This window comes from Lactuca virosa, chromosome 1 (genome assembly GCF_052849685.1).
Source record: "Lactuca virosa cultivar CGN04683 chromosome 1, Lactuca_virosa_CGN04683_v6, whole genome shotgun sequence".
Lineage (NCBI taxonomy): Eukaryota > Viridiplantae > Streptophyta > Magnoliopsida > Asterales > Asteraceae > Lactuca > Lactuca virosa.
In genome coordinates this window covers 52,078,635-52,091,096 of record NC_136426.1, presented here as the reverse complement: position 1 = coordinate 52,091,096, position 12,462 = coordinate 52,078,635, and the positions used below count along the sequence as shown (strand labels likewise).

The following is a 12,462-nucleotide window of genomic DNA, read 5'->3' as shown; positions in this document are numbered from 1 at the left end:
CTTTGTCAAGTAAACTACAAAAATAATGACTTACCATAACTATTTTGAAGCAAGGTTTTCATCATGTCTTTTTGGTTTTGTTGTTTGATGAATAAGTAACAGTCCATGGAACTTTAAAACCAAATGTTACACTAGTGCAAAACCAAACTACCGTTTATGCATGTAACATAAGATCAGGAATTGAAAAAAGTAGACTTCTAGGTTTTTTTTTTTAAACCATAAACCAGTTATTAAATGGACCTAAATGTCAATAACAATCTTGGCATCAAGAGCAGTGAAGTCTTCAAAGAAAGCCTTCAAATGGTGATAAGAATGGTTGACATCATCAACTGCACACATCTCTCTAATGCTGTGCATCGACAATTGTGGGGCCCCAATGTCAACTGTTCGAATCCCCGTCCCACTTGCTAAAATGGGTCCGATGGTTGACCCGCATGGCATGTCATTTCTAACAACAAAATCCTGTATTACATTCACACATACAACTTTACTTCATTAGCTCACATCAATACAAAATCAAAAGCCCAAAAAACATAACAAGCACTTGTACTCTCACCATTTTATTGATTCAGCCACTCAACTATAATAATAATTATAATAATGAATTACCAACCTGAACAGGAAGGTTTTTGTTGGCTGCTATTTCTCGGAATATAAATGCAGTAACAGCATTAGTTGCATATCGTTGGTTTGCATTGTGTTTAATCACAAGCCCTCCATGCAACTTAGGTTGATGATTCTCTTCATGCTTGTCCTGAACACTCACATAAATAAAAACTTCTTAGGAACCATATCCGTAATTTCCACTATAACACAGGGACGAATTTTGTAATTTACTCTCCAAGAATAATAAATAGTCAATGAAACACTAACCATATAATTTGGATGCAAGGCATGCGCCATGTCTGCAGAAACCAGGAAACTTTTCTGGATCGCCTTTTCTAGCAACTGCACAAAATTTAATGCAAACAATGTAAACCCATTCAGTCATTCTGTCTAGCTGTACAAATTAAGTGCTTAACTCATTAAGTGAAAAAGAAACAATACATACCTGTGAATCTGAGGAAAAGAAGGTTGTAATGCGGGATAGAGCATCAAACATGACTGGAGATCCAGCTCCTTGTGCTGAGCTGGATCCAACCTCTTCATGATCAAATAATGCCACCATTCTTACACCAGATTCATCTTCAATGCTTTTTTCTGATACTGTGGCATCTATTAACGCCTGAAAATCAATCCAATACCCAAATTAGAAACCCATTAAGCCATTCTGTCCAGATTAAGTCAGAAAGAAACATCCCCTATGAGTCTTACCTTCAAAGAGCAGAAAGACATACAGAGATTGTCAAGCCTTCCAGAGAATACAAACTCCTTCATTGCACCAGCAACTATACTTGGTTGAGTGTCACATGCTTGCAACTCAAAATCACAAATCTCATCTGGTTTACACCCTACCTTATCTGCAAGAATCTACCAAAACAAAAACCAACAATCACTACATATATAAAAGATTGATACAAATTAAAATAAATAAATACCTGCAGAAGAAGAGAATGATGCTTCTGGATACTGGAATTGTTTAGACTTTCATTAGGCTTCCCATCAGGGCCATTTTCAGCAACTGTTTTATTGAGTTCAGCCTGACAAAAGCTCCAAAATTTAGTGGTAAAAAGGTAAAAATTTAATGTTATATTTAAATAGAGTAATAAGATATTATTACCTTAACTGCAGTTGCTAACACAGGAGCAAGATGAGTTTGTGCATTCACTTTAAATCCATCATTAACGCCTCGATCCAAGTGAATTGCTAGGGTTGGAATTCGCATTATAGGTTCTTCAATTCTAACAAGTTTGTGTGAGTAAGATGCAGAATCGCCTTTTCCTTCTTTGATAATCATTCTTCCAGCAATAGTTAAGTCACGATCAAACCATGTATGCCATAAGCCACCTCCATAAGTCTGAACACCAACTTCCAAATAGCCACCTTTTGATATCTAGTTAAGATATATCAGATAATATCAGTTCAATCCCCATAGAAGATCCATAACTTTTATAAAATCAAAGAAAGATTACCTTTGAAACAGGCTTCAATTTAAGACAAGGACTGTCAGTATGAGCACCAACTATGTGGAACCCATTTCCAGCAATGTATCTAAAAAACAAGATGAACATTAACAACCATCACAGTGTCAGCATATATGAAAAAAAAATCAACACATACTTCTTTCCAATGGCAAACGCAACAATAGTGGAGTAATTCCTTGTGAAGAAATACTTCTTTCCAGGTTGTAAATTCCAATCCCCTTTTTCAAAAATTTGCTCATATCCCGCAACTTTTAGTCGCCTCTTCGCTTCGTCTACAGATCAGCAGTTCTCAATATAAAAGATCGAATTAGTTTCACTACATCTGAAGCGATTACGATTTACTTCTAAATAGAAAAAATCATCAACAAATAAGGGTTTTTTTGGGGGTTACAATTGGTTATCTTTTCTTTTCCATTTTTTTCTCGTTGATGAAACAAGAAATAGAGAGAGGAAGTTACCGACGGCGTGGAAGGCTGTCGGAGAAGCGTTTAAGAAGTCGATGAGATCGGAGACGACTGAGCTTTCTGCCTTTGCCATTGATTTGATCGCAGGGTCTTCTTGGGAGCCTCGGTTTGGATGAATTGTAACCTTTGCAATTTGCAGAACTGACAAAACACTCGGACCTCAGTTTTCTACTTTTCTTTCACTCGACCGATAAATTTTGGTTTCGATCTCACTTCTCAGGCCGTAAAATGTAAATAAAACTAGGGTGTGTACATAAAATTTATATGTATTATTAAAGGGTTTTTGCTATAAAACTATAAAAGTCACATAATTTAACACCTAGTTTCTAATTTATCCCCAACATTTGTTTTTATGACTCATTTGTCATTAAAAGTTTAGTAACACCTCATTAAATGCTCCTTAGCCGGTTAACAACAGGTAAAACCTCGTTGTTGGTCACCAAAGACACTCGAGTGTCTTTGTCTTCCCGATGAACAAACGAACACGTACTTAGAGCACCTTTTGAACGAGAGCTAAAGGTAAGGGCTTTGAAGCATTTATCTGTAAAAACCCCTTCTCTTATGCAAGAAGATAATCGTTGAAATTCAGGTCTTTGCAATGACATCAACATCACGGAAATCTCGATTATAAGGTTATATATTTTAACTTTCAGTTATAATATCAATATACTTTTAATAGATAAATAGAGTCATAACAGCGTTGTTTTTTTGGGGGGGGGGGGGGGGGGGGGGGTAGGATTGTAGGTACCACCCATAGTTGACCAAATGCCCAGGTACTAGTCTTGTAGAAAATAAAACTTATGGGGGGTTTTATGTATACATACATATAAAGGTGGAACCGTTGAAGAAAAGTTGTAAATGCTCCACCCAATCATATTCCAGAGTTGGTAGTCCTCCTCCCCCGACCAAAGGCCAAAGGGTGTTGAGTTATTCTGCCACTAGTCGACGGCGACGGTAAGGGTTTACGATTCTCCGTTCATTCTATATCGAACACTCCATGTGCTTTTATTCATCTTCCTTTTCCATTATGTGTATCCGATTTTCACTTGCTGTGGAAATTAGGGCAAGCTATAATTAACTTTATTGCTATTTTACTTCTATTGATACATTCACATACTGTTCTATACGATGCATCGATATTTAATTTTTGAGTTGGATTTAAGTTGTAGTTGTTGGTGTATTCGGCTTATGTTGTGTTACTGTGAAAATCAGTGTAGATGAGTAAGATGTCCTAGCTATGTGCTTTTATTTTGACACAATTTTTTTGTGGGTAATGGCTAGATCGTTGGTCTTGATTATAGGAATGGTAGGGTTTTGTGTTTTCTAGGGTTGCTGGTGATAATATGCTTTAAGATTGACTGATTGTGAGGCTGTTGTCTCTTTTAATCTGGAAAATATTTGTTCTCAGAACTGTTGAGTTTGCATGTGCCTTTTTGTGCTATAGGGATGGGTGTCATATAAAGCTTAACCTGTAATTAAACATGCCATGAATTGTAAGTTCTCCATGAAATTGTATTAAGAATGATTTTTCACAATTGAAGATGTTAAGATTTAAAAAAGGATTAAAGGAATCTAGATGCACTGAATGATCTGATGTATGAAACCTTGAAACTAATACCTGCATTATTTTCTTTCTTGAAGACTTGAACTAGTTATATGTGATCACATATGTAGAAGATTCATCCCTGTAGTGTGACTCGTAGTAAGAATTGTATATCAAGAGTCCAACATGATACCATTTTCTCTTTTAACAATTCTGTTTGCATTTTTAGTCATGGTGATAGCAATCATAGAATGAATTCAGAAAGTACAATTGTGTTTGCACATATGTTTTGTTTTTTACCATTATACCCTTTTATGCGTCCTCTGCTTTTTGGGTCTCATTTTTACATCTCCTACGTGATATAAGTTCCCTTTTCATGCTGCTATTAATGTTTGTTTCTCATATCTACTTTTATCACACGGGGTAACACTTGTTATAATTTATTTTAAATCAACCATTGCAGATATTTTTTTAACCAACAAGATACCATATGGCTGCATTTCGAGCATTCTTAAACAGTCCTGTTGGGCCCAAAACTACTCATTTCTGGGGTCCTGTAGCCAACTGGGGTTTTGTTGCTGCGGTATGCTTTTTTACGTGACATCAGTCACAGTCACAGTCAGTGTCAGTGTCATACAAAAGCTATTTGTCTTGTCTTTAAGTTGATATACTACTACTAGTATAATTTTATAAAAAGAATATTGTGATTGGTAATGTTGCAGGGGTTGGTGGACATGCAGAAACCTCCAGAGATGATATCTGGCAACATGACTGCAGGTTGGTTGGTTGCTCTTTCATTTAAATTTAATTAGATGTGGTTATGAAGGTTAAGATGGTAATTTCATCCTCAACTTTTTTTTTTTTTTTTTTTTTTTGGTGCAGCGATGTGTGTGTACTCTGCATTATTTATGAGGTTTGCATGGATGGTGCAGCCTCGTAACTATCTGCTTCTAGCATGTCATGCCTCAAATGAATCGGTTCAATTGTATCAATTTTCACGTTGGGCAAAGAGTCAAGGGTATGATACTTTCCATGCAACACCTTTTTCTTTTCTTATGTTATATATATATATATATATATATATATATATATATATATATATATATATATATATGAGAAAATTAGGGCACATCTTTTTTATATGCAGCTTTTGCTTACAACTATTATTTCTTGTTATGTGTTGAATTTTGAAGGTATTTGCAAAAGAAGGAAGACGACGCTTCATCAACTTGAGACTCAGCTCTTATCTTCATCCTTGGGACTTTATCTTTGTGTGATAATTTTGGATTTAATACACATAGCTTGTTTCTTTGAAGCTTTCATGTAATTGTTTAAATCAAAACTAAGCTTTCTTCACATCTGAATCCTTGTTCTTGTTCTTGATCCCCATCAATGGTGATATTGATGAAGATTTGATCATTGTTGTTACTGCTTTTTGTTTTAGACCTTTATTTTGTTCTTGGGTGTTTGATTGAATAAAAAGCAATATTTTCTTGATTTATTATCGTTTTTGAAACCCTCCTAACAGAAGGGTTGTATTTTGACAAATTATTAAAGCTACAGTTATGGAAAATCCACTGAATTGCAACACTGATCGATAATATTTACTCTAAGTGGTAGATTTCTAAAAGTACAATGTTTAAACATGATGAAAATTAAAATAAGATGTTATAAGAAAATTGGATTCTATTGAAATCATAGTTTAGAATTTGTTTAGTTTAGCCACCAGAAAAACGTTTTTTTATGAAATAACCATTAGAACTTTGAATTAAGAAAAAAACAACTTTAACTAAAATTATATTTTTTGGATTATAATAATCTGTCATTTTTTTGAACAAAAAAAAAACTCATATTAAACTGGATTTTTTTTGGGCTAATGACATAAAAACCCTCAAATTTGCACAAAATTGACGGATTTGCCCAAAGTTCAAATTTAGTTCTGTTTTTGCCTTAAACTTGCATTTAATGTGTCGTTTTTGCCAAGTAGCCGGTTTCCCTTTAATCAACCGGTTACCACTTGCTTAAGTGGAAGGCTCATTAACGACGTTTGGCAAAAAAAAACTCCAATTCCGTTACATACGTTAAACTGTCGCATCTCATCTCCCTCTATAACCCGATCACTCTTCACCTTTTCCCACAGAGAAAAAAAAAGGGTTTTCTTGGAGATGATTAGGGTAAAAGTTTCTTCGAAAGGTAAGGTTTTTACAGGTTGACTGAAATTACGTTTACATTCAACATTTCTTGAAATGTGTTCCTAAAGTTAGTGTGTTGATGCATGAGGGTGTAATGTCTTCATCAGACGAAGGGTACGCTGACCCCTTTGCTGGCATACATGAGCCATTTGCTGGCTTGAGTGAAATGGATTTTGAACTTCACGACATTTACATGGACCACGAACCAGAGGAAAAATTTGTGTCCTCACTCGATAAATGTAAGGATATCTTCCTAAATGTTCTATTAAGTGATGAAAACCTACGAAATTCTAGTATGGCATATGAAGTCAGAGCACAAGTGTACCATGCTACTGATTGGCAGAGTGATGAAGATGAACAGGAGGTATTGAAAAACAACTATAGAATTCATGACCCAACCATCAAGTGGGACAAGATGGTACCAAAGCTTGGTGACATCTTTGAATCCTCTGCCCAACTGAAGTTTTGTGTCACCAATTATGCAGTGTCACATGGCTATAGAATATACTTTGAAAAATGTGATAGTAAAAGAATTGTAGCTAGATGTGGCAATAGGAAGGAAGAGAATAAATGCATTTTCAGAATTTATGCTGCATGGATGTACAAAGAAAGATCTTTTTAGATAAAAGTTATAAATGGTGACCATAAATGTTGTAGGCAGTTTAAGTTTGGATCCATTGTGTCCCCTGAATGGATTGGAAGACATTATGTGACTGAAATTGCAAATAAGCCAAAGATGAAACTTCAGGAAATGATTGATGACATCAGACAAAGGTATAGGTGTGTGGTATCTATAGGACAAGTTAGAAGGGCAAGGAAATGGGCCAAAAATTTAATAGAAGGTAAACTCACTGAGCATTATGCAAGGATATGGGATTATGCCCATGAATTGTTAAGGTCAAACCCGGGGTCCACATGTCAAGTTGGTGTAACAACCAATCCAGATGGAAAGAATTTTTTTCACAGGTTTTACATTTGTTTCAAAGCACTAAGTGATAGCTGGAAAAGAGGGTGTAGGAGAGTAATTGGGCTTGATGGGTGCTTTCTAAAGGGGCAGGTGAAGGGTGAACTGCTAACAGCCATTGGTAGAGATGCCAACAACCAGATTTATCCAATTGCGTGGGCTGTTGTTGATGTGGAAAATAAGTCCAACTGGACTTGGTTCCTTGAGCTACTCAGTGGTGATCTAGACCTTATTGATGGAAGGGGCTTGGTAGTTATATCAGATCAACATAAAGTAAGTTTCTTTATAACATATTAATCCTTTTCAAATTACTTATAAATACTTACATGTATGCTGGTTTTTGTATAGGGTTTGTTGCAATCTGTTAAAGATATATTGCCACATGTGGAGCACAGGCAATGTGCCCGACACATATATGCAAATTTTAGAAAAGCTTACACTGGGGTGGAGTTGAAGAAGCTGTTTTGGGCTGCAGCTATGAGCTGTGTGGAAGGTGATTTCAAGAGACATATGGACACAATTAAAAAGCTCAATCTTGGTGCATATGAGCATCTCATGTCCAAAGAACCCCAAACATGGTGTAGAGCTTACATGAGTACAGGGTATGCATGTGAGGCAGTGGAGAATGGTATATCAGAGTGCTTCAACTCCATCATTGTGGATGCTAGGAAAAAACCATTGATCACAATGCTTGAAGAAATAAGGATATACATCATGGATAGGTTTGCTCACATGATTGAGGAAAGCACTAAATGGAATACCCGTATATGTCCAGCAGTGTTAAAGAAGATGAAGCTTTTTGGGAAGAACATGAGGTAACACTTTAACATGTAACTTTTGTTTTAATTTCATTAGGTAAAACTTTAACATGTAACTTTTTTTTTTAATTTCATTAGGTAAAACTTTAACATGTAATTTGTGGATGTAGGTTTTGGTTAGTAATTCATAGTCAACAACATGTGTTTGAAGCAAGGAGAGGATGTGATAGCTACATGGTGGATTTAGATGGAATGCATTGTACCTGCAGGTTATGGGATTTGGCTGGGATCCCATGTGTTCATGCCATTGCAACCATCAAATATATCCAACAAACACCTGATGAGTACATTGATCAAATGTTTTCCAAGGAACAATTCCTTAAGTGTTACTCTGCTAACATTAGTCCAGTAAATGGTTCAAATCTATGGCCTCAAACTGAATTCATAAAGCCCTTGCCACCAGTGTCAAGGAGAATGCCTGGTAGGCCAAAGGTCAATAGAAAGAGACATGTAAGTGAAAATGATGGAAGAGTACACACCCCAAGAACTGTACGGTGTGGTAAGTGCTTTGAGTATGGCCATAACCAGAAGGGATGCAAGAATGCAACCAGGGAACCTGTCCCTATGCCACCAAAGAAGAAAGGAAGGCCAAGGAAGGAGCAATGTGAACCCAGTCAAGCATCATGTGATAGGTCTGAGAGGCAGGAACCTGTCCCTATGCCACCAAAGAAGAAAGGAAGGCCAAGGAAGGAACAATTTGAACCCAGTCAAGCATCATGTGATAGGTCTGAGAGGCAGGAAGCAGTTCCTATGCTACCAAAGAAGAGAGGAAGGCCAATGAAAAAGGTCCAATCTGATCCAAATCAAGCATCAGGTTCTACATTTGTTAGAAGCAAAAAGAAGTTGGGGATAAAAATAGGTGGTGGCATTGTTGAAGATAGAGTTCTACTTGATGAGCATGATGGTTTAGATGGTCATGTTGAAGGTAGGGGATGTGAGGAACAAATGAAAGATTTGTTTGACAAAGAAGATATTGATGATGACAGTTTGGTTGATATGATGTGCACTTTTGAAGCTTCTCTTAGCCAACCAAAGTATAATTATCAGAAAGGTTATGGATTCCAAGATGCAATGGATGCTATTATTCAAAGTATTCATCATGCTAATGATGACAAAGGTGTTGAGGATGTTGAACCTGACTTGACAAAAACACTTGATGAGGTTGAAGATGCAATGGATGCTATTCTTAAAGGTACTGATGAAAAAAGTCAATCTAAGAATAAGGGTAATCCTGAACCTGAATTCACTGAAGGAAATGCAAGTGATGTTCTCCCAGAGATGGTGATGCTAGATCTAGAAAGTGTAGCAGGCCTACTTGGGGCAGGATATAGCATGGCTGAAATAGAGAGCATGAGAGGGGTTCAAGTTGAATTGGATGATATGCCACCAGTTGAGATGGTTAGTTTGACTTCATCATTTTATAATTGCTAACATCAGTAACAAACATGTTTATATCTTTTATTAATAAGTATTTTTCAAATTTTTATTAATAGGATGTGAATGAAGTTGAGGATATTCCATATGTTGATGGTGTGATGGAAGGAAATGAGGATGAGGGTGATGCTGATGATGCTGGTGAAGTAGCAGGTGAGGGTGAGGGTGAGGGTGATGGTGATGGTGCTGGTGAGGGTGATGGTGCTGGTGAGGGTGATAGAGAGGGTGATGGTGGTGGTGAGGATGATGGAGAGGGTGATGGTGATATTGAGGATGAAGGTGATGGTGCTGGTGAGGATGATGCAGCAGATATGGAGGGAAATGATGCTGATGATGAAGGGCATGTACCACCTAGAAGGACAAGAAAGCCCTCAGAAAGGATCATCCTGCAGAAGCTGAAGAAACCTTGTTTTGACAAATATGGAAGGGGTTCCACATCTAGCTATCCAGTAGATTTGGAGTAGTTACCTAGGTATATGGGGGAAAAAGTGGGGATGGTATCATTGGGCAATTGTATAGGTAGCCCTTTTTGGTTATTTTTTGATATACACACACTACTTGCAGCATACATCCATTTGTTTATGGCTTGCCTTTTTTGGATATTTTTTAGGCTTTTGGGTACATGTTTTGGTATACAAAATGGATGGCTGCTACATGCTAGTAAAACTTATGTAATGGATGCTTTATATTAAGGTTTATAATGGATGCCCCCTATTATGGTAACCATGATGTTTTTATTTTATTTTCTAGTAAATGTTAAGCATTAACAATGTACTTTCATTAGTGTAATTCCTTTTATGCAAGTTAGTGCAATTCCATTCATGCAAAGTTTACTTTCATTGTGAATGTAACCAATATACTTTCATTGTACTTCCATTCATTAGCCCTTCCTTTTATGCAATGTACTTCCATTCATGCAACATATACATGAGATAGCAATTAACTACCATTAATAACATTACCATTAATACCCTTAATACATTACAAACATGTAACATTCAGCCGTTCAAAAAAAACATTACAAAGATGTAACAATTCTTCATTACCCTTAATATATTACTAATACAGGAAAAACCAACAAAACTACACCTTAATAACGACTATTGCTAGCATCAACGATATAACCACTAACAACCCTATGATCACTTCTAACAATGGCTTGATCTCCTCTGTATGACACATCTCCATATTTTGACCTAGTTCTTCATCCGCCCATTTGAAAAAACCACAGTTACCTCCTTCCACCTACAACAAAAAAAATAGGGTTCTATTACATACGTTCCTCTTTGGGAAGTTAGAGCAGCCCTAAAATTTTAGGGAGAAATTAGTACAAAAATAAAGAGATTTTTACCTGATAATTAGGGCAGCCCCAAAATTTTCGTCCTGGGTTATCAGGTGTTCGTGAGACTGATACACCACAAACATCACCATAGTCGCATCTTATTACCTTCTTTTTCCTCATTCTTGTACCACCGTTGAAGCTTGATCTTGAAGACGAAGTTGTCATTTTTCCGTTGTAACTCTGTGACTAACTGTGGGGGTCGAAGGGATCAATTGCACACGAGGATGTCTGTGAATGAGTTTTTAAATGATAAATGCCACGTATCTTCCACCTAAGCAAGTGGTAACCGGTTGATTAAAGGGAAACCGGCTACTTGGCAAAAACGACACATTAAATGCAAGTTTAAGGCAAAAACGGACCTAAATTTGAACTTTGGGCAAATCCGTCAATTTTGTGCAAATTTGAGGGTTTTTATGCCATTAGCCCTTTTTTTTCAATGGTTAAACCAAAGAAAATTAAACTACATTGCATTTTATGGATTTTGGCCAAAAACATAATATATTTGTGTTTATGAGGAGAAATTATTAATTGTTTCAAAATATATGTATAGCTCCTTGTATTTCAATGAGAAAATGACTCAGGATGATAACCAACTGTTGATTTTATTCATGTGGTAACTTTTTTTTTGTACGCAAAATACCATCTAACTTGTTGTTTGTTTTCACCATAACCATTTTGACAACACATGTGATAGCCGGTCAAAAGGGTTATGGTGAACACAAACAACAAGTTAGATGATATATTGCGTACAAATTAAAGTTATCAAATATGAACAAAATCAACAGTTGGTTACCCTCCTGAGTTATTTTCCTTAATTAATATTACATGGCTAATGATCTAAAATAAGTGAGGATATTGGTGCTTAGTTATTGCCTATAATACCTATGATGATGCTTATGATGCCTTTGGGGAGCTATTTTATGTGTTTAAACTATTGTTTTTTCTTTGTTTGTTTGTTTGGATTTATTTAAAGTTTTGTAATTGCATGATTGATGGGACAACTAACTCTTTACTTGGACTTGATTTGCTTTGAACTTAGTTTCGAATGAGTAAAAAGCTTCTCTATCTCCATGTATTGCCTTAGCAACTTTCACCCACAAGACACTTGGTTCATTTAAGAACATGCAACACCATTTTAAAAGTAACACCCTATTAAAAGAGAACAAATCTTCCGGCTCCCAAGTCTAAAACCCCAAGTTCCGCTTCCTCTTTAGATATTCATATATTTCTCCATTTTACCCAATAAATGTAACATCCCAAAAATTAGAGTAAAAATTTTCATTTTTTAAAAACAACCCAAATATCATAATTGTTTACAAAACATTGTTCCAAAAGTAAAAATCCAATAATATAAAATCTGAAGGATGTGCATGATCACGCCTTTGCTTTCCCTCGATCATCTGAAGTACCTGAAACAATCACCTGAAACTGTAAGCCAAAGCTTAGTGAGTTCCCCAAAGTACCACACATATAGCCATACAAATAACAACATGCATGCATGAGCCTTCAGCATGACTGGACCGCCTCGCAGACCTACAGACTATGTGGACCGCTCTCAGAGCCTTCAGCATGACTGGACCGCCACACCAGGCCTTCAGCCTATCTGAACCGCTCTCCGGGC

At 36.4% G+C, this 12,462-nt stretch overlaps 3 protein-coding genes across 3 annotated transcripts; 1 reads left to right on the top strand and 2 right to left on the bottom strand.

The window, feature by feature from the left end:
- Positions 1–10: 10 nt before the first annotated feature.
- LOC145128884 (Zn-dependent exopeptidases superfamily protein) lies at positions 11–2,774 on the bottom strand. Its single transcript, XM_079063691.1, has 10 exons — positions 2,543–2,774; positions 2,221–2,356; positions 2,073–2,151; positions 1,721–1,993; positions 1,539–1,640; positions 1,315–1,470; positions 1,052–1,225; positions 874–948; positions 614–754; positions 11–462 (listed from the first exon to the last, which is right to left on the bottom strand). The coding sequence occupies exons 1-10, from the start codon at positions 2,619–2,621 to the stop codon at positions 241–243; spliced, it is 1,437 nt and encodes a 478-aa protein (XP_078919817.1). The 5' UTR covers positions 2,622–2,774; the 3' UTR covers positions 11–240.
- A 594-nt stretch (positions 2,775–3,368) lies between these two features.
- Positions 3,369–5,592, top strand: LOC145128973 (mitochondrial pyruvate carrier 1). Its single transcript, XM_079063763.1, has 5 exons — positions 3,369–3,502; positions 4,555–4,674; positions 4,814–4,868; positions 4,974–5,109; positions 5,285–5,592. The coding sequence occupies exons 2-5, from the start codon at positions 4,582–4,584 to the stop codon at positions 5,322–5,324; spliced, it is 324 nt and encodes a 107-aa protein (XP_078919889.1). The 5' UTR covers positions 3,369–3,502; positions 4,555–4,581; the 3' UTR covers positions 5,325–5,592.
- Positions 5,593–10,582: 4,990 nt separating this feature from the next.
- LOC145113899 (uncharacterized) lies at positions 10,583–11,006 on the bottom strand. Its single transcript, XM_079049943.1, has 2 exons — positions 10,851–11,006; positions 10,583–10,744 (listed from the first exon to the last, which is right to left on the bottom strand). The coding sequence occupies exons 1-2, from the start codon at positions 11,004–11,006 to the stop codon at positions 10,583–10,585; spliced, it is 318 nt and encodes a 105-aa protein (XP_078906069.1).
- Positions 11,007–12,462: the final 1,456 nt, after the last annotated feature.

Coding starts and splice junctions, on each gene's coding strand:
- LOC145128884 (XM_079063691.1), bottom strand. CDS start 2,621: ATGGCAAAGGCAGAAAGCTCAGTCGTCTCCGATCTCATCGACTTCTTA. Junction 1,471..1,538: donor ATCATTCTCTTCTTCTGCAG/GTATTTATTTAT, acceptor TTGTTTTGGTAG/ATTCTTGCAGATAAGGTAGG. Junction 463..613: donor ACAAAAACCTTCCTGTTCAG/GTTGGTAATTCA, acceptor AATGTAATACAG/GATTTTGTTGTTAGAAATGA.
- LOC145128973 (XM_079063763.1), top strand. CDS start 4,582: ATGGCTGCATTTCGAGCATTCTTAAACAGTCCTGTTGGGCCCAAAACT. Junction 4,869..4,973: donor ATCTGGCAACATGACTGCAG/GTTGGTTGGTTG, acceptor TTTTTGGTGCAG/CGATGTGTGTGTACTCTGCA. Junction 5,110..5,284: donor CGTTGGGCAAAGAGTCAAGG/GTATGATACTTT, acceptor TGAATTTTGAAG/GTATTTGCAAAAGAAGGAAG.
- LOC145113899 (XM_079049943.1), bottom strand. CDS start 11,006: ATGACAACTTCGTCTTCAAGATCAAGCTTCAACGGTGGTACAAGAATG. Junction 10,745..10,850: donor GGGGCTGCCCTAATTATCAG/GTAAAAATCTCT, acceptor TTTTTGTTGTAG/GTGGAAGGAGGTAACTGTGG.